The following is a 22,371-nucleotide window of genomic DNA, read 5'->3' on the forward strand; positions in this document are numbered from 1 at the left end:
CATCAAATATATTGAAAGCAGGGGTTATACTGTGGGGGAGGGACATACAAAGCAACAAAGAGATAATGTTATAAATTCGAAATTTTTGTTGTTTTTTTTTTTTGGTCAGTAGTGGGGCTTGAACTCTGGGCTTGGGCACTGTCCCTCAGCTCTTCAGCTCAAGGCGAGCGCTCTACCACTTGAGCTACAGCACCACTTCCTATAACTATCTTAATACCAAATATTATGCTGATATACTTCTGCTTGTTTTATTTTCCAGCATAAAGACAGTAGAAATTATTTTTTTCTCTTACAAAATAAGAATGATGTCTTATTAAATTTCTATTTAGAATGTGACTTGAGGATTTTGATTTATTTGGGTTTGCTTTTATTTTAAAAGATGGAACTTAAATCAGAGATCTGAAATTTAAAACTTGACTTTAAACTTCTCACAGAGTACTACACAAATCTTTGAGTAAGACTAATATTAAAATAAACAGAAGTATATTATGTGGAATTAAATCATTAATATTTTGTGTAAGATTATATTAATAATACAAAATGTCCAGATTTTACCAAAAGAATCCATGAGATGATACATGGCTAGATAAGTTATTATTTACTTATTTACCTACACAGTATTGATTTAAAATTACTAGATAGAGGAATGAATCATGATTATAAATTATCACAAACACACTAATGCAAAATAATTATTTGCCAGTAAACTTTAGTAAGAATTGCTTTTCTGCCATGTGGTATAGACATAAAAGGTCTAATATTTATTTATCTCAACTTAATCTACTGCATATTTGTTGAGCACTTAGAAGATGCAAATCACATAGTTGAGTCTAGGGGATTATATTTATTGAATCAATTCTTGCTTCAAGGCAACTTAGTAGAATGATATGACACTTGATTTAAGAAAAATAGAAAATAAGAGTTGTTCAGAGAAAATCAACATTTCTACAAAATTGGGAAGACTTCTATAGCAGTGGGTTTAGCATAATGAATAGTATTTAGATGAAAATGGTATCAGAATAGTTAATTTTAAAGTATTATGAAAACAATAGATGGGTGGGGACAAAGATCCACTGAGCTGGATTACTTAACTATGTAACAACTCAGTAGAAAAGTAAAATATAATAATATTCTCCTGTGAATACTGCATAAAATAAAACATAAGAGCTATGGGTATAGCAAGCACTTATTGATTTCTTTTTAAATTTAGCTATCTATACATTTTTAAAATTCACAGATAAATGCAGCTTTGTTTCACTTAAATTCATTATTTCACATATAATATGATTGTAAGATTTTAAACAAAGCAAAAGAGTGCTCTGTTATAAAAGTTGTAATACTGTAGGAAGAGTTTTTTCAGTCCCAGCCAAAGGTCAGATGGGTAAAGGAGGAGAGCAATGTAGCCAAGACAAGGCTACATCAGGGGTCACATGACAACGCAATAGAACCCTTTAATGATGATGCCAATGTAGGCAAGTAAGTATGGCTCTTGAGATAAAATCAAAATAGATAGGTGCTACTGAGAAATAAACACACATCCATTAGCCTTGACTTTTATACTAATGTTTTGAATCTGAAACATATATATTACTGTATTGTAGTTAAATTTTACCTTGGGACTTACTTAGAAATTAATCATGTTCCTTATTTGATTTCACATCCACTTTGCCTTATTTCTATATTCCAATACTATTTGATTTTTCCAATTGTTGGAAACCCTTCCATTTCAGAGACTGTAATTAACCTATTTTGAAATTTTGTAGTAGTTTTTACACAATGTTTTGGGCCTTCATTTTCTTATCCATAAAATAAGAATGATGGCACCTACCATTAAAAGTTCCTGGAAGGATTAAATTGGAACACACACCTAAGTCACTTAGAAGTATGTCATGAACATGCTCAGATAATATCATTATGGCAATGCTTTTTATAAATATTTGTTAAACTAAATTCAATGAGTTTTTAAAGGGAAACAGTGTAGCTTCCACATTCCAAATGATGTCTAATAATTACTTATGTAAAATTTCTGGATAAAAATAAAATGTTTGTTAATTTATCACCCATGTTTTCCTGGATCTTGTAAAGTGATGAAATTGTAGCTAAGGAGATTTGATGAAACCATTGGCTCTGATATTTTTCTCCCCTGCCTCCATAAAGGGCTTTTTTGAACAATAAAGTATAGTTATCAAGATTTTACTGCACAATTGACCTTGTATATGTGCCATGAAAGTGTTATGGGTTATTCACCAAAAATGAATTTCAGATCCATAGCCCTTATAAAGCCCAGAATATAAAGTTTTTACACTGCAGAAGCAAAAAGACAAGAATAAAGCAATATGCAAATAATTCAATAAACACGGCTTTCTTTAATTACTTGATTGAGCTAAGCAGATATATATAGAGAGAATTGCATCAAATTGAGCCAAGCATATAGAGAGAGAGACAGAGACAGAGACAGAGAAAGACAGAGAGACAGAGAGAGCAGAGAGGAGGGAGGGAGGGAGAGGGAGAGAGACAGAGACAGAGACAGAGAGAGAGAAAGAGAGAGAGAGAAAATTGCATCCAATTGGTGAAATGACCTTCAGTTGTGTTTGTCAGTAGCTCAATACTCATGTTAATACACCTAAATCATACCTCAGTACCTTGTGCTCTTGTCTTGAAAATACATTCAGAAAAGCAGAGGATGTTCTTTTAAAGCATGTACTGGACTCACAGAATGACAAAGATCTTACTCATTGGATCAGTATTGCCAGTTGTGACTGTGTCACCACTGTCACAATTTCTTAGGGTGGAAACATTTATTGATTGTGTTATCATTAACAATTCTATATTATGCCCTTGTCAGTGAGCATAAAGACAAATGACATTTTATCTTAAGATATTGGGTCAATGACTTTCATGCAGACTGTGTGTTATTTTTATAGGAAACCAAGAACCATGGAACTATGGCCTCAAAGAATTTTTTAAGATGTGGCTAGAGATATGGCTCAGCACTAGAGCATTTGCTTAGCACCTAGGAGATCCTGAGTACAACCCTAAGCACTGAAAAATACAAAAACAAAATAATAGCAACAAAAAATAATGGCATGCCATAAAACGAGACCTAAAATATAGGCAGCTAGTTTGCAAAGACACTTAGTAATTAACAGCTGAAGAAAATTGAGATAGCAAGGAAAACTTAAAATATCCCTTTTTCTTGCCATTTCTTTCCCAGACCCATGAAATTATAATTTCATCATTTATCCTTACCTGTATCAGTTCACTATCTAAATCAGAATATGCCATTCAGAACACCAGAGAAGTGTGCAAGCTAGCTCAGTAAAACACTTGCCTAGCGTATGCAAAGTCTTGGGATAAATCTCCAGCATCACAAAAATGCAAAACACACAAACAAAAAATCTACAAGTATTACCTTCTTATAAATTAAACTAAACATAGCTATCCTCATCTGCATTCCAATATGGTGAAGGCCAAAAATGGCTGGATGTAGGAGCAGTGTCCTCACAATAAAAAGCAGACATAAACCTATGGCTAGGTAAATGGCAATGGATCGTTCTGCCTTGTTATCTGGATCATAAGAAGCAATGATTCTTCCCAGTAAAAGTGGCTGTACTGCTTTGGTGACTTCCTGCAAAAGGGAAAAAACAGAAATTAAATTACATTTCCCAGTCTTAAAATGAAGTCATAATTTAACATGAGAAATTGTTTTATCTTTGAAGGATGATTTAGAAGAAGGCTTATGAGAGAGGGGTCAAACCATCCATGAAACTCTTAAAACTGTCTCGACTACTGAATACTTTGAAATAAGATTTGATTTTTTTATTTGTAGCAGAAGTAATTTGGACACAAGTTTATGTATAAAATATTTAATAAAAAGGTGAATAAATTGTAGCTGTCATGTAAAGTGTACTTTCTAGTGTACTTTATTAATTAGTAGTATCTTTTACACAGAAGTAAAAGGATTCTAAATATTTCCCATTTAGTTTCATAACAACTTTGGGAATCAGAGTAGACAATATTATTTTCAGTTTGCAGATGAAGGAATGGAAGATTGAAATGACTTGATATAACTTCAAACTAGAAATTTGAAAGGTGCTTTGAGCAATGGCTTTATTTTCCATAGAAACCTAGCTGCTTGAGGCAAGCACTAACATGCCAGCACCACTGGTGGTTTAAGTTAGTCACTTTTGATACCACTCCTTTGCCAGTCTGTGATAGACTTTGGTGAAGGGGTGTTCTAGAAATACTCCACCTTAAGCCAATTTCCAATATCGCATCAACTCTTGAAAAGTCCTTAATCACCTACTAAATGAAATTGTCCATTGAAATGAATTACAATTTCTTCTGCATATGTAGGAATAGATTTAAACCCAGAAGGACTAATTCTTACCCATCCTTTTGAAAAGCCTTCATATGAGAAAGACACTTACTCCCATATTTGTATAATAATAAACCAGTGAAATGGGGTCTGCAAGTTGATGATGTTATTCTAATTGGCTTCATTTCAAACGGATATTTATAAGTCTGATTTCCACCAATATTGCCCAGCATTGCCGTCTCACTCCTTAGTTTTCTGTTTTCCATTCTCTACAGCCTTTATTAACCACAAATACCCAATGTCATCATTCTCAATAGATGACCACATTTTAACATCAATTTCATCCACAACAGGAAATGTAACCCACATATAGCTGTCATTGACTAACCACTGACTTTGTATACACAATATTCATTTCATAACTGTGTAAACCAAGGCTCTGAATGTAGAAAAATATTCAGACATTTAACAAAAACCTCAAGAACATGGAATATTGTAATTTTTCCTCTTACAATGGCCATTTTTTAAGAGTTTGATTTACATTAGGCAGACAGGTGCTGCAAAGAAAATTGCTCACTTTCTACCCAGAGATAATATATTAATAGATTGTGGTTTTAGCAAAGAAAATGTGTTAAAAATAGGTCAGTGCAAGAATAATTGCTTAGGATGTTGCATTTCATATTTTTATTAATGCAACCATGCACCTTTAAAGTATAGAACTAGAAACATTTTGAAACTTCAAATTTTATATAAATTGTACTCTGGTCCTTACAATTTTTTTAATTTAGCACTGTGTTTTGGATATTTATCTTTATTTGTATTTGTATAGCTAACTCAAGTATTCTAAATTCTGTTTGACCTGCCATCTTGTAAAGTTGTTTTTCCATTGCATATATTGCTGTGTTGTTTCTAAATCTATGCTATTACAAGCCATGTTCTGGCTGTATGAAGTTCCATTCATACACTTTCTCTAGACAAAATGCTTTTATTTCAAAGTCATCCTTAAGTTAGTAAAGTGTAGAGTTAAGATGAATCTTGGATTTAAAATGTTAACATCTGTACTACACATATCAACTTTTCATACTGCACTTACAAGAACAATATTTCATCTTCAAAATTATTTTAAACCAATGTTTTGTCCCAGAATTTTTTGCATTCTTTTCTCTGCACAAATGTTTGCATCACATTTACTTTGGCTTATTCTTCAATTACTAATAGATTTGCTCCTGGCTAAACTGCTCTCCTCAGTTGTATGTGCTGCTTGTGTTGGAAGAATTATATGCGGTCATGAAAAATAGAGCAAAGATCATTAATGTTCCCCATGCATATGCAATAAAGCATAATTTTTCCCATTGCAAGACAATAACTGGAATGGTTTGAACTTTAAGTGCTGCCGATGAAATCAATTGCTTATACCATGTTTAGCATAAATATCTATTTGAGACAGACAGACAGACAGACAGAGATTCCTGTTGGAAACTATAAGAATGTATAAACCAGTAATAGCTATCCCAATGCAGGAAAAAATATTACTCCTTCCCATGAAATACCAAGAGAATTCTGAGAAAACAAAAATATTTTAATCAATTGATCTATACCATAAAATGTCCAAGTTAGAAATGTGTGGGCTTGTACAAATTATTTTCCAATTACGTAATTTAAATAAAACTCTCTATAAGGACATTACAGCATTTTTCATCTCCAATAGAATAGATTTATTTGATGAATTATTTTGTTGCCACCTATAATAGAAAATTAAAACTCATATTAACTTAAGTGGGATACCCATTTTTATATGATTCACTAACTGAGTTAGATTTCCTTTTGTTTCAACCAAAAGAAGACATAATTCTCCTTTAAAAAAAAGTAGCAATTTCACAAAAACATTGGTAGCATTACTCTGGGAGGGCAAAAGGTTATAGAAAATATAATTTAATTTTTGTTAAAAATATGCAATAGGAACATGTGCAAATAACAAAGCAATATAAGCATTACCTCTACACAGAGCTGTTTCTATTCAAGGACAAAATCTGCACCTCATACCTCCTTTACCTGCATAGTTCTCACTAATCCATTCTATGGAGCATATTCTCTAATATTTAGAATGGAACCATTAATATCAGCTGCTTATTTTTTTAATTTGGAAAAGAGGACAATGATAGCTGATATTTAGCTTAATCTATGAACTGCTGTCCTTTACAAAAATGACCCTTAGAAAAATAATCCTATGTTCTTTGTACTTAAAGTAACATATATTTTGTTAGTCTAGTTTCAGAGACACAGGCAATTTCCTGACCTGCCAAATCATGAAATGACAATCTAGAGTTTGAGTGTAATGAAGACAAATATTGAAATATTTTATTATTTATATCATACACATCAAAATGAAATGTAATATTTTACTTAAATAATAGAGAAATCTCATACTAAATGTTTAAGATAATGTGAATTCAGATGAGAACTCAAGCTCTCATCCCAGTGAATTAATAATACCATGACACTTTTGTCCTTTTCTCTCTCTGGACATTTTACTTCACTGAAAAACTGAGATGGAGAGCAAGCTAATTATGGAATTATTTCCAGTAATAGCAACATTTTTGTTTACATTCTAGCTAATACAACCCAATGAGAAAATAATTAAGGTATGAATATTGGAAAGATGTATAAACATCAGCATAGAAAATGATTATTTATTTAACAATTTAATAATTGGTGTAGGGTGAAAAAATAACTATACATTTACTAAGAATATGGTTTCCTATAGGCTAAAAAGCCCTATTACTAAAGTAACTATCACATTCATAGTAACAGTATAAGAAAAGATACATTGGAATGCCAATAAGATATTTGGCATTTTAATAAGATAAAATTAGTAGGATATTTTTTAAGTCTCAAGTAGAATTGCAACTTTCACAAAAAATGTTCATATTACAAAATTCTCATTCTCCTCTAACTTGTTTTGTAAGATTCATACACTAATCAAAAGTCTAAGTGGATCTTTAGAAGTGAAATTTTGGCATCAGAAGAGTGGGGTTGTCTATCTGAAATTTTCAACAATCCCAACACTGTACACAAGACTTCTCACAAAATATCCACTCAACAGAGATTTGTAGACTCAACTAATAAAATTATTCTGAATTTTAGTTTTTAAAAAGCCTAATAAAAATATTTCGGAATTAGCCGGGCGCTGGTGGCTCATGCCTGTAATCCTAGCTACTCAGGAGGCTGAGATCTGAGGATTGCGGTTCAAAGCCAGCCCGGGCAGAAAAGACCGTGAGACTCCTATCTCCAATAAACCACCAGAAAACCGGAAGTGGCGCTGTAGCTCAAGTGGTAGAGCGCTTGCCTTGAGCTGAAGAGCTGAGGGACAGCGCCCAGGTCCAGAGTTCAAGCCCCACGACTGACAAAAAGAAAAAAAAAAAGATGAGGTCCAGTTTTCCCAATGTTTACTGCATAATTTCTCATTTATCCACTGAATTAAAAAACATACTTTATCGTGTATTAAATTGTTACTTTTATTTGGATGTGTCCCCAGACTTTCCAAACACATCCGCTCATGTCTTTGTCATGCTACATGTCACCATAGCTTTATGATTTAAAATCAGTGGTGGAAACATTATTCTTAATTCCGAAATATTTTTTTTTTTTTGGTCGGTTGTGGGGCTTGAACTCTGGGCCTGGGCGCTGTCCCTCAGCTCTTCAGCTCAAGGCAAGGGCTCTACCACTTGAGCTACAGCGCCACTTCCGGTTTTCTGGTGGTTTATTGGAGATAGGAGTCTCACGGTCTTTTCCTGCCCGGGCTGGCTTTGAACCGCGATTCTCAGATCTCAGCCTCCTGAATAGCTAGGATTACAGGCATGAGCCACCAGCTCCCGGCTGGACCTCATCATTTAAAATTCAATTTTTATTTCATACATGTATCAGAATCAATGGCAAATAGATTAGATGTGAAAGATGAAAAATTAAACCACAGATGTATTCTTACATACTTTACAAAAGTATTAATCCAAAGCAGAAAACAAAGAAAAAGATGCATAAAATTGACAGTAAATTTTTTAAATGTTTAAGAAAAATTACTTGAAACAATAAAATCAACTGACAGCCTGGGGAAAAATATGTTCTCATATACCATTCTTTAATCACCAAAATAAAAATGGGACAGTAAATAAAAAGACAATTGACACACAACAAAGAAATATAAATTAATGATCAATGTATAAATCTGTTTAAATGCATTAGAAGCAAAGGCAATATAACAATTTGGAACATTTTAAGGGTAAGTATTGTTCATGAGGGCTGAAGTTCCATGCTGTAATTTTAGGGATGTAAATTATTATACCTTGTCTAGAAGGAAATTTATTTGTATTTGTGCACTTCAGTAAAGAAAATGTGTAGAGATTTAGCTTTTTGTAAAGGGATTTGTATGGAAGGACTATTTACAGTTGTGAGAAAAATGAGCTAATATAAATATTCAACAATGAGGAACTCGATAAATATATTGTGTCAAAGTAAGCTAATTCAACAAATGACTTGACAGAAAAGTATGGGAGGGCATATACAAGATATTTCCATATATATATATATATATATATATATATATATATATATTCCATATATTATGTAAAAGATGATTACCCTGATTTCCCATTGGAGAAAATTGGAAAGATAAAAATTCATCAGTGCTTATCAGAATATTTTCATAATCCATAGCATTGCTAATAATAGGATAAATCAAGTACACAATTTAATATATCTAATGATAATAAATGGTAGAAAGAAAACATGCAATAAAAGTCAGTCAATATCCAAGCCTGCAGAACTTATAAAGAATTATTGGCTTAAATATTGAAGGATTAAAAATGTGCTTTTAGGGAGGTAGCAGGGGGAAGGGATAGTTGGAGAAAAACAAGGGAAGGGGTAACCATGCTCGACAAGAAATGTACTCATTAATTTTAACCCATCTGTACAGCATCTTCCGGCTTTTTTCTTTTCTTTCTTTCTTTTTTTTTTTTTGCTTATGTAGTGCTGAGGAATCAAACCCAGGGCCTCATGTATGCAAGGCAAGCGCTCTACCACTGAGCCACCTTCCCAGCCCATAAGTTTTCAAGTTTGTTTTTTTTTTTTGGTCGGTTGTGGGGCTTGAACTCTGGGCCTGGGCGCTGTCCCTCAGCTCTTCAGCTCAAGGCTAGCGCTCTACCACTTGAGCTACAGCGCCACCCATCTGTACAGCGTCTTTACAATAAAATAATTTTTTTTTAAAAAAGAATGTACTTTCGACAGAGTAAACCAGAGTGTCAAATTCTTATTTGTCGTGATACACTAGAGCCTGACGTTAATTTTTAGCTTCATACTGACTTCCTGAAGGAATAATTTTCCATATTTGGCATAGTAAATTTAAAACCAACCCTACTCATGCTTGGTTCACTAAAGCATTGTTCAAAATGTTAAATTTGAAATATGTCCATAATTTTGCCAAAGCTTGAAGTTTTTGCAAACATGTATATACATCACACCAAGAACAGAGTTTCAAAAATATACCTGTGAGTCATTTTTTAGATTCATTGGCTATTTCAAAATGATTTTCTCTGGATATTCCATTTTTATATTTATCAGTTTTATTATCACTGTGGTAACATTTTCACTAGCCAACAGAAGAAGTAATGCTTAGGATTAGAATCCTTACCATCTTTCTCAAACATTGGCAAGACATTTTCCTGTGCCCTATAAAAATTAAATTGTTTCTTCAAGATTTGCTTATAGCAGCACTAGAAAATAAGTGAGTGTGAGTAATGAATGTACAGAATCTACTTTAAGACATAGTAATAGCTAATATAGACGAGGCACTTGATGTGTACCAAGATTTTTCTGTGTTCTTAACTTTCACAACAACTTTATGAAATAAATTCTAGCACTATTTCTACACTAAGTAAACAGAGATAAAGAGAGGTTCAGTGACCTTCTCAAAGTCACACAGCTATAACCAGCAAAACTGAGATTTGAACCCAGCAGTCTGACTTGCATCACTCCATTCTTTTTATTACGCTACATTAATGTAAAAACGTTATAATACTACTTGGCCCTCTTTCAATTGACTAACAATTCATGCATTGTGATCACTTCCAACATTAAGGCAGCAAATCAAATTAAGTTAGTATAGTTTAACATAAACTGAGGTCCATTCAAGTTGTTGGGTCTGCGTAATACCATAGAACAGATTTGTGTCATCATAGAGTAAACATATTTCAGGAAAATTAAAAGGAAAATGCTACATCTTTGGAAAGAATACATATTGAAAAGCATCATGTGTATTTTACAGTGTTTCACCACATCATATTTATCTGTATCCCCAAAATACATTAGTAATATTAGCTACTTGCTATAAAATGAGAGAACACATCATACTATTATCCAGTCCCAGCAAATATGACCACATACAATTCCAAATTTCCAATTAGATTTTGTTTCAAAAATTCATCTAAAAACAAAGATGGTATTACCTTGGACATTATATTCTACTCCATGCGGTGTTGGATTTTTAGTTTGGCAGAATGCTCTTAGAACACCATTCTGCTTCAACAGTTTCTGTAATACCGTAACCAAACTGTATAGCTATGCTACTACTGGAAACTCTGGAATAGCTTCTTCTGCCTTAGTCCCTTTCTATGCCCCTGATATCTGCCCTTCTCCAGTGAACTTGTAAGAGGAATGCTGAAGCAAAGGAGAAAGTTCATAGTTTAGAGTGGGATTCTCAGACAAACTCCTTGGTACATTCTGTTCCCAGTGGGGTTGCTGTTCCTTTTTATTCAGGGACACTTTTAACATGATTGTCTGACTATTCTTTCCACAGCCTTTATTCCTTCTCACTAGGCCTTTCCTCATTCGTTCCATCACATCTAAGGCCTTTCTACTCAACGTGCTGACTCCAAGGACAAGGACCACCTCCACTGGGAGCTCATGACAACATAAATCTCAGGTCCCATCTGAGCCCTCATGAGTCAGAATTCAATCTTAACTATATTCCTTGGTGATTAGGAGTGCAAATTTCAGAAATTCTGCCTTTCTACCCTGAAAGACTGCTACAAAAACTAGGGTGTTACAAACATAAGTTATTTAAAAGAATAGAGGCTTTGTGTTATTATTATTTACTTCTACCCTTCTCTTTGTCCCATTATGGAAAGAAGAATTAAAACTACAGAGATTAAAAAGGATCAAGGGGGCGAGGGAATGGGAGAGATAGGCTAATAGGTACAAAATTGAGTTAATGTTCAAATTTTCCAGTATCATCATTAAGGTAAAGTAAAACTTTTTTTTTTTTTACAAAATGGACTGGCCCAACCTCCTTACAGCAGATCTAGTCTACCTGTGACTCTCAGGCCTCACTGTACATTTAGACAGAGATCATCCTTTACAATATAGTGTATAGGACATAGGAATTCTGGAAATATGAGTGCCAGGACTTTGTTATGCCCTTCAATTTCCTGGGGCTTCATAAAGAAAAGTAGTCTGACTGAAGTTGCACCCATATGTGCCACAATATGATGAGAGACATCTTAAGTGGGAGCTCCTTAAGAATTAAGAATACTTTTGAGTCAACAGAAATTTGTTGTAAGAACTCATTCAGGTAATCATCTTTTTTCAACAATATGCTTGCAGACACCCCCTATTTATCCTTAATTGACTCTCACAGTCAGTTATTCAGCAGCCTGTTTCTTTCCCATGCTGGAAGTCTTCAATGTTGTCTGGCTGCTCAGGCAGATGAAGGAAAAACAAGTACACAATGGTGCCATGCCATAGCTAACACGATTTAAAACTGCACCAGTAGTGCAGAGAAGTAAATCCTTTATGATGGCATTTCTTTTTTCTTAACCTCCACAGTTAGAAAATTTTATAGAACATTTTTAAACCAATTGAATATTTATTATGCAACAATTTCCATGCTGTAGCAGGACTGAAAATGCATAGACTTTGAAAGTATATCCATCTATTTCGACTAGAAGCATTTTACTCATTTCAAGAACTGTTCTCATATTTGATGAAAAGAAGGAGTTCCCAGAAAGAATACTACAAAAAGTAAGGTGTTACAAACATAAGATACTTAAAATGATAGAAGTTTCATGCTATTATTATTTCTTTCTACCCTTCTCTTCCACCTATACGTGAGAAAGGAATAGAATCAACAGAGATTAGAAAGGGTTAGGGGAAAAGAGTATGGGAGAGGTAGGCTGGCAGGTACAAAATTAAAGTTAAAATGAAAGAATGACTTCTAGTAGGTAACTATAGTCAACAATAGTTTTTTGTGTATTTCAAGATGGCTAGAGGACAGGATTTTGAATTTTCTCACCAAAAAGAAATACTGAATGCTTGAGATGATAAATATACTAATTACCCTGATTTGAACTTGAAATATTATATGAATGCATTAGAAGAGCACAAAATGCTGTATTAGTGCATCAATAGTGATAGATAAATTAATTTTTGAAATAAAAATTCAATGTCAATGATATTAACGAGATAATATACCTGAAAATATGCACTTTTCTAAACAGCTATGGTGATCTACATTCTTTCAGACTTAATTTAGCATTTTTGCCACTTGAAATTGTGTGGTTTCGGTGAGGCCTTTCTCTGTGAGAGGATGGGAAACCCAGGCCCTCACTGTACTTAGGGCTTTCCCTATGCAAGTTTTTCTTCCTATGCCTTCCCATCTTCCACATTCCAGCTGATTTCTCTTGTCAGGACCCTTCCTTACCAATATCTGTTGGTGATCAGTAAACACTGAGCTGGTGGAAAGAGACCTTTCTCTTCCAATGTTCTCCTGACACCAGAGATGTAGCCCAGAATTCACGTTAGCTCAGAAGAGCTACTTACATCACACCATCCACAGATAACTGATAACCAAGAATGGCTCTATGTTCTCTTTTGCTAGTTTTTTTTTAATCCTAAGATTAAGAACAACTTAGTCCTTCTTCAAACCTACTCTAATTCCACGTCTCTTAATTTTGTCTCGACATTTCATCCTTAAATACTACTAGATTTTGGCTGGGGGAAAAATGTTTCCTAAAGCTCTGCATGTTCTCCTTAAAAAATAAACACAAACACATTTTAAAAAAGTAATTACTTCTTGAGTTATCTTATTTGCAAACAGAATACTTTCACCTCAAAACATTTGCAGGTTTCTATAAGAACATGATAGATAGATAGATAGATAGATAGATAGATAGATAGATAGATAGATAGATAGATAGATAGAAAGATAGATAGGTAGATAGATCTCACAAACACACACACATATGACATTATTTCAGCATTTTGAAATAATAGATCCACGTCTACCTAGATGGATCCATACAGCCAACCATAAATAGAACATATAACATAATTTACTACACTACATAATATAAGTGAACAGATTAACGTGTATGAATAAGTACAAATCTATACATATGTATAAAAACTAGGCGACTTCTATGGTATTATCAAGAGCATTAAGAAATACTGTGGATTTTATTACAGCCCTTTGTATTATTTTGTGCAGCATGAACTAAAATTCTTAGAGCCATGCAATTCATATGGCATCTGTGGGGAGATATTGCAGCACTGCAAAGTTCCTTAAGAAGAGAAGCCAGTATAAATACAAGTCAATCCATATGGTTTACAACATCCCAAAGCAATATTGTTCAAAGCCATTACTGGAAGACTAAACACATTTTCCACTTGTCACCTCCTTTTACAAGTTATGAACAAAGATCCAAAGTGATGATCAAGTGATACAGAAAATTATAGGTTGGAGTTACATTTGAGAGCAGCTGGAAAACACTGGAGCCTTTAAACAGCATCAAGCCTAGTTTTACACTAATAAAGACATAGGATGCTGAGAAAGTGTAAAACAAGTGAACTCCATTGACAAGTTTTAAATTTTTGTTGTTTTTCCTTGAAACAATTTAGTATGCAGATATATTATCAAAATATCATAAGCATTCATATATGTAATTGACTGAATTTTAACTAACTCTTGGCATTATCTCCTGATATTCTCTTGTTGAATACAGAAAAATAAAGATGCCAGTAATCTCATTTACTACTAAAATAATGTGATTTTGAATCATAACAGAAAGTAGTTTTAAACAAGTCACCAAAGATTTTTACTTGCCTTTGCTAGAAATTTAGATGGTTTCTTAGTATCTAGGGTTGGACTAGTCTTTTATATTTTTACCTTTGCTCACTATATTGCCCTACTCCATCTATAATCACAAAAATGTATAAATAAGTATTTTACCCATAGTATATGTACAAGTGTGATGCTTACCCCTAAATACAGTAAGATCCCATAGAACGTAAATCTCCAGAAAAAGCATCGTCGAAGGGCATGAATAAGTTTGGGATTGTTCTTTGAAGCCAGTTCTCTATCCCATTCCCTGCAAAAGAAAAAAAAAATGTAGGCCAGTGAGTTGCAGGTGCAAATATTTGAGTTGTCCTATTTTCCCCCAACATAGCTTGTTTCAAACAAGCATTATCCAAGGGTATTAACCCAAGTGATTAGAGAAACAAAGCCTTTTGGAGACCCTATAATACCAACTGCTCAACCAGATATTTGGCAGGATCTATAGCTCTACCATATATCACCCTGTAGGCCACATTGTGTGTGTTGAAGAAAAGTGCTGGGCACAAATAAAGACAAATGATTATGCATTGTTTGTGGTTAGCATAAAGTGAAAAAATGAACACATACATACAAAATGGTTTTTCCTTTACTATAGAATTATTATCTATTTAGAACTATGGCAGATTTTGCAATACTTAAATGTCAAATCAAAAACAATTGAAAAATATCAGGTGAATTTTTAAGTGATTTAATATGAGAAAAACTTAATAGGGTGTTTTTAAAAGAAGCACGAAATAAAAATTAAATTTCATTTTCAACTACTGGAATCATTCATTACAGGTATAATTTGGGGAGGGGAAGGGAAAAAATTGTTTAAATAGGTATACAGGTGGACCCATTGCAACAATGAGATGTACAAGATATTATGTCAAAAAACAAACTTTACAACTTTGGCCGGCATTACCTTGCTCATGCAATTATAATCCCTCTGTACGGTATCTTCACAATTAAAAAAATTATTAATAGAAAAAAGTCTTTGGCAAATGGCAAATAATAAGATTGTAGTAAGGATAAGATTTTGTAGTAAGGAAAGGCATAGAAATAGAAAGACCCTGAAACTGGCTGAAATCTAATACTGTTTACTTTTAAATAAAAGACATCAGCTGAATGTATTTAGTTAGTGCCACTGCTCTGTAAGTCATTTTCCTTTTCAACTTTTCAAAAGGGAATAAAATACCCATAAATGTTATCCTCATCTTAATTTTCAAATTATGCAGAGATGAAAACCTGAATAAACCACAGGTATGAACTACAGAATTAGAATAAAAGCTTTGCATTTCATCAATTACTATTCCCATTACTATCAAGTTACCACCATCACTCAGCATGGTTCGATGTCATTGTAAAAGGAAGAGTGTATAACTGAGATTTGAAGACAGGATTGGCAGTCTTCAGGCATGAAGGAAGGCTTTCTTTAAAGCTTGCTAAAAAAAAAAACTATAATGCCCAGTGACCTTTATCTATCTATAAATATATAAATATTTATATATTTTTAAATTTGTGCTCAGGGAAGTTTGTTCTCATAAATTATACTAAATCAAAATATGGTAACAAAATGGAGCTAAACCTGGAGGAGGACATCTTCTCTATCAAAGAAAGCCAGTAAAAGAAAGTGGACAGAAACCAAAGAAATGATTTCAGGTGGATAAGAGTAAGATAATATAGAAGAAAGACTTGTGATAGTATGTGTGATGAGAGGTCTTCAGTGACTCTGGTCAATGTCCTTTTTTTTCAGTGTACTTTTAGAAACACAGTAGTGGAAATCATATTCAAAGAGCTGAAAATTCAAATTCAAAGAGCTGAACTGGTACAGAGAAAGACAAGATTAGAAGAGACCAGTTTAAGTATTTTAACTGATTGTCACTGAAAAACCTAAGCCACATCATATGTCAGTTATGTATTCCGTAAATAAAAGTATGGCTGTTTCTCTTGAGCTAATAAACAATGTGTAAGGAAATACCTTTCCAACTTTTCAGACAGATTATCAGCAGAATCAGCAGAAGAGATCTGATATATGTCCAACAATTCTAGGCGCTGTCTATAGCCTTTCTTCAAAATTGGGCTGGTCCAGCTAAAATAGAAAGAACATATTTCAATATTCACTTGATTTGGTATACCACATAAGCATGTAATCCGATACCAATCAATCTATATTTTTGTATAGAACACATAGTATACATACACAAATATGAAGATAAAATAAATCAACTTATATAAATACCAGAATTAATTACTGGATTAACTAGAATAGATAGCTGTCTTTTCACTGGAGGAATCAGGAATTTGGTACAACCTGTCCTGAGAGACAAATATTAACTGCTAAACGAAAGACAGACATATACTCAATAGTATTCTGTAATTTTGGTACTATAGCACAGAGTACTCAATAATGTGTGCCAAGAGAATTGACTATAGGTATTGAGTGAGCAATTTGGGTTTATTATCATGTGTGAAACTTCCCTCATGGTAAAGATCATAACTTTGATCTCATCCCTGGCCATTGTTCCACAACTTGCTCTCTCAGCATCTAATCAATAGCAATGTTTAATGGAGATTAGTGAAGCTGGCATGGGGAATCATTAATCAGGATACCACAGCATTTTCAAATACTTTCCATTATATTGTTTCTCATCATTATAGTAAAGCAGAATAATCTTCACATAGACAAGAAAGTCCATAAAGAAAGAGGAAAGAGAAATGTGAAAGGAACCACACATACCAAAAATAACTTTCTAAGTGAAGAGTGACAGACTCTTTTCAGGTGAAATTTCATGTATTCATTGAAGAAAGAAGCCCTTGGAAGTAATTCTTAAGCCCATGAATTCTCCTTCAGCATCTTTATTTGCCCCAGATAACTCTAAAGTTTAGTGTTATTAAGAGTACTTGGTAATGTAGCAAGATGCATGTTGAATCACTGTAATTCATTTTCTGGGAGAAAAGATAAACTCAGAATGGGAACAAATACTCAAGCAAAGCCTTTCCAAATAACAGTAAGTATTTTGACATTACTCTAGGTCAAAATTTTGAAGATACCTTCATATCGAATCACCTCGCACTTAGGGTTCAGGTATTTCTTTAGATTTCCTGGATCTCTGGCTTTTCAGAAGGCCTATTTGCACAATTTGTCTCTGAGATTCAATTGACTTAAGGCCAATCTCTAACGTAAAGTAACTTCATATATCATTTCTTGCTGCAGCATTAGTGAGTGACTATGATTTGATATATCACTTTTTCCATTAGCTTGCAATTCATTTTAACAAGAGCCTTCTTTAATAAAGGATGATAAATAAGTTTAGAATTCATTGCCTGGTTTGACTCATTGGTCATTTTTCCTGGAAAAACAATAATGCACATCGATAAGGTCAGTCCTAATGCAGGAGAAAAAGAGGTGCCATAATCATGGCATGTATGTAGCGATCACCACATAAGGACCCAGAACGTGCTCACCACCCCCAGTATCACCCACAATATAAGAGAAAGTTGAAAAATATAGGTGGCAGGCTGAGAAATATCTGAGACAGCTATTTAGGATATGAGTCATTTACTTCTTGAGGCCAAGAAGTAAAAAGGTAAGGCAAAAGTTTACTACTAACAGAAAACTCTGTTCCTTCCAAGAGCTTTCACAATCATGAGAATGTTGTGATTTTAATCTGAAATCTTTTTAAATAGGTAGAACAAAATGGGATCATTATCCTGTTCTAATGATACGGTATTCAAGGATGTTTCACTTGTCTGAATCACTAAATGACAAAGTGTTTTTTTTCCACATTCTTCTGAGTTCTTTCTTTCCTTTTCCATGTTTAGCTTTTCCTACTTAAGAAAATTAAGCATAGCGGGTTGTGACAGATACATAGCTGAGATTGTTACCAAGAAAAAAATAAGTTTAGAAGTGGTTTAATCAGAGGGAAAAGCAAGTGTGCAAATTTCAAATGTACAAGTGACAGGAGGACCAGGACAAAGCTCGGGGTTCCAGAGAAGGTCATCTGTATAATTCTCCAGAATAGTGCAAACTGCTGATAAGCAGGCCCTTGTTCACATATTATTAGAAGAAAGTAGGGCCAGATAAGAGATTAGAAGCATCTGTCATTTTCAATCTGTAAATGAGAAGAACCTGGTAACACAGAAGTTACTATAAGTATTCAAATGTTATTTTGTTTTTTTTCCTTCATGCAATTGTTTCTATCATATTTATAGATGATTTCTATGTTGCTTTGTATATCCCTCCCCCACAGTATAACCCATGCTTTCACTGTATTTGATGTTGGTATAATTTGTGGAGGGAAAGGGAAAAAACAAATCATTTAACTAGGGATACATGTGGACCCATTGCAAAAATGAGATGTACAAGCCGTTATGTCAAAAAACGAACTTAACTTTGGTGGGGGGAGGGGAGGAGTATGGGAAGGGATGGGAAGGGGAAACAGCGAGGAGGCAACAATGTTTGATAAGAAATGTACTCCTTATCTTTCCCATGTAATTGTAACTCCTCTGTACTGTATTCTCACAATAAAAAATAAAATAAAGAACCAGAACCCACAAAGGAGATGGCAGGGGGACAAAAAAAAAAAAGAAGAAGAAGAAAGGGAAGGAGGGAGGGAGGCAGGCAGGAAGACAGGAAGGAAGGAATGAAGGAAGGAGAGAGAACGGGAGGGAGGGAGGGAAGGAGGGAGGGAAGAAAGGAAAGAAAACCAGTCCCCAGCACCCTGATTATGGGAAGGGAATTGAAGACTGCAATGCAACTGTAAACAGAGCATCCTACCAATGGAGTCCCTGCTCCAGATACAGGAAAAGTCCATACAATTCACAAGCCTTAATCCTGTGACAAGGATTTGTGAGGCCATGACCACTCCAGCATGTGATAAGTAAGGCTTTCTCTAGCTCCCCTTATCTCAGATCATGATTTCTTGAGAAAGTGCCTATTAGAGACTATGTTACTTTTCTTGACTGGGGATAGGGAGTGATAACAGCTCACTGACTTACAGGACATTTTGCCATAGAATTTGGGTATAAATCAATAAGAAGAAGAAGGACTTATGTCTGACAGAGCTCCCACAGAAAAATTTACACTATGGAAAGCTATACCATCAGTTTGATGTCAGTGGCAGCCTGGTAGCACCACATGATGGAGACTTAGGATTTCCTTTAAAGCCACACAACGGAGACACTGATGTGGCAGCCATTATATTTACAAGCAGAGATGGGTAGCTGGCACTGGCTACCATCAAAGGCAGCTGAAACAGCAAAGACAGGTGCTCCAGACACCTGGCAATGAAGAAGCCTTGGGAACACCTGCCAAGGCACATAGCAGAGATGCAATTACAGGCAGCTGAGACTCTGAAGGCATGGGTGTGGTAATTGTGGTTCCACCCTCTCTGGTCAAGAGAAAAATCTCACAACCTTAGTTGAGGACCCTTAAACGCTTAAATCTGAAGTTTGTTGAGTAATCACTGCCAGGGAACTACCAAGTGGCTCCATGTATTGCTTTCCTAACCTAAATCATAGTTTCTACAGACTCCTGAATACCACAAATATATATGTATATTTATATACACACCCATATATATGTATTATGTATATCTGTATATGTATTACAAATACATATATTTGTGTATATATGTAATACATATATATGAACACACATATTTGGCTTTATTACTATCGGATTGTTTTGGCCTTTTATTCATTTAACTATGAGGTTTTTTTCTGTATGTCTGCTATAGGCCAATTACTTTTTAGTTTTATATTTTAATATAGGTCATTTACTTTCATCCATTTACTTCTTAGTTGTGCTTCCTATTACAATTCTAGCTAACTAATGTCTTCTTATAGTATGAAAATACATCTTTGATTCTATATTCATCTAATGGTGTTGGAACAGTAGTCATGATTATCTTTCACTAGAGTTTTCCACAAACACACGGGTGTGGTTTATCATCTGCAATAGCAATTGTAGCCAGGTTTCCTCACTCTGTGTAGAATTCTGCATGCAGTGTCTTAAATATTGAAATTGATTAACAACTGAACCATACTCTACCAATCTAGTAACAGGAAAAAAACTATAATAACACAGACATTGCCCAGTCTTAAGTAATCTGTAAGAAATCATCAACTAAATTTCCACCAAAAACTGCTCTGATACACACAAATTACAGAGGGGAAAATAGCCATAAATTCATAAATAAGCAAGGCAACATGTCTCTCTCAAAATCTAACAACTCACAATAAAACATTTAAGTGATTGTGAAGAAGAAAACTAACAAAAAACAGTTTCAATAAAATAATGACAAGAGTTATCAATGAAATTAAGATGGTGTATAAACAGATGAATGACTTCAAAAAACATACAAATAAACAACTAGAGAATTCAAACAGACCAAAAAAATGACATAAAGAAGACAATAAAGGAATTAAATAGAGAGAAATCTTAGGAAAAAAATTCAAATTGAAATCCTGGAAGTGAAAATTCTAATAGCCTAAATTAAAAATAAAAACTAAGTTAAAGGTATAGCTAGTAACAGAACAAGTTAAAAATAGGCTATCAGAAGTTGAAGAGTGGAAGATTGAACAGTGAACGACATCAACAGCACACCATACCAAGAAAATATGAATGAAATTGAACACCTATACTCCATAAGAGACCAAACGTAAAATTCATAGGTATAGAAGAAAAGGAAGCAATACAAAATAAGAGCATTGAGAATCTATTCATTTAAATAATAACAGAAAACTTCCTTAACTTCAGGAAAGACAGGGTACTTAAAGAATACCAAATAGGATCAGAAAAGAAACACATGTAGACCCACTATAGTTAAACCCTAAATACACAGAATGGAAAAACACTATTGAAAGCTCCAAACAAGAAAAGACAAATTACATACAATTGCATGCCTAATCAAATAACAGTAGATTTCTCAATACGAACCCTAAATGCGTGTAAAGATATAATTAAGGTAAGTGAAAGAAGTCAGCCACAAAAGATGACATTGTTTTATTTATATGAAGTTTCCAGAGTGAATGAATTCATAGATGCCCAGTTGCTTAGGAGCCAGATGCAATGGTGCATGCCTACAATCTTAGCAACGTGGAATGCTGAGATTGGGAGAATCACAGTTTGAGGCCAAGGCAAAAAAGTTCACAAGACTTCACATCTGCCATGTAAGCACGAAACCCTGATTTCAAAACACCTCAGTACAGAAAAGAAAAATCACAAGAGGAAGAAAGTAGCTTGATGTGGGTATCATGAATAATGATTTCTATTAGATATACAGTTTTTAAGGGATAAAGTTTTCTTTTCTTTTTCAATTTCCTTTTCTTCCTTCTGTATTACTGAGGATTGAATCCAGGAACCTATGTGTACCAGTCAAGCACATTACCACTTAAGCTATACCCTTATTCCTTTTGCTTTTTTTTTACACTATTTTTGAGAAGAAGTTTACCCTGTAACATAGTCTTGTCTCAGTCTTGCTATATAGCACAGGTCAGCCTCAAACTCATAATTCTCCTGTCTCCATCTCCAGAAGAGTTGGAATTAAAGTCATGTGCAACAACACTGAGTTTAAAATTTTCTAAAGTTGAATATGATGATAGTTACCCAACTAAAAAATCATTGTACACTTTAAATGGACATGTGATATGTGGGTTATCAAAATAAAGTTGTATTTAAGAATAGTTTGCCAGGTGCTCATGTCTCAAGCCTATAATCCTGACTACTCAAGAGACTGAGATTTGAGCATTGCAATTTGAAAGCAGCCTGGAAAAGGAAGTCCATGAGACTCTTATCTCCAATTTTACTTTATACTCAGAACCAGTGAAAAATTCTTATTAGAGTGACTTTTTGACTTTGACTAAACTCTCAAATTTTTAAATGCCTATGGGGCCACTACAGAGCTCA

At 34.0% G+C, this 22,371-nt stretch overlaps 1 protein-coding gene across 1 annotated transcript in view; it reads right to left on the reverse strand.

The window, feature by feature from the left end:
• The window catches only part of Cftr (cystic fibrosis transmembrane conductance regulator (ATP-binding cassette sub-family C, member 7)), a 142,997-nt gene that overhangs the window by 95,980 nt on the left and 24,646 nt on the right, over positions 1–22,371 (reverse strand). The window contains exons 5-7 of the mRNA XM_013019916.1: positions 16,441–16,628; positions 14,625–14,733; positions 3,413–3,628 (exon numbers count right to left, since the gene is read on the reverse strand). Coding sequence (XP_012875370.1) covers positions 3,413–3,628; positions 14,625–14,733; positions 16,441–16,628 — 513 coding nt within the window. The remainder of the gene's footprint in view (positions 1–3,412; positions 3,629–14,624; positions 14,734–16,440; positions 16,629–22,371) is intronic.

The sequence above is a fragment of the Dipodomys ordii genome, unplaced genomic scaffold (assembly GCF_000151885.1).
Source record: "Dipodomys ordii isolate 6190 unplaced genomic scaffold, Dord_2.0 Scaffold48, whole genome shotgun sequence".
NCBI lineage: Eukaryota > Metazoa > Chordata > Mammalia > Rodentia > Heteromyidae > Dipodomys > Dipodomys ordii.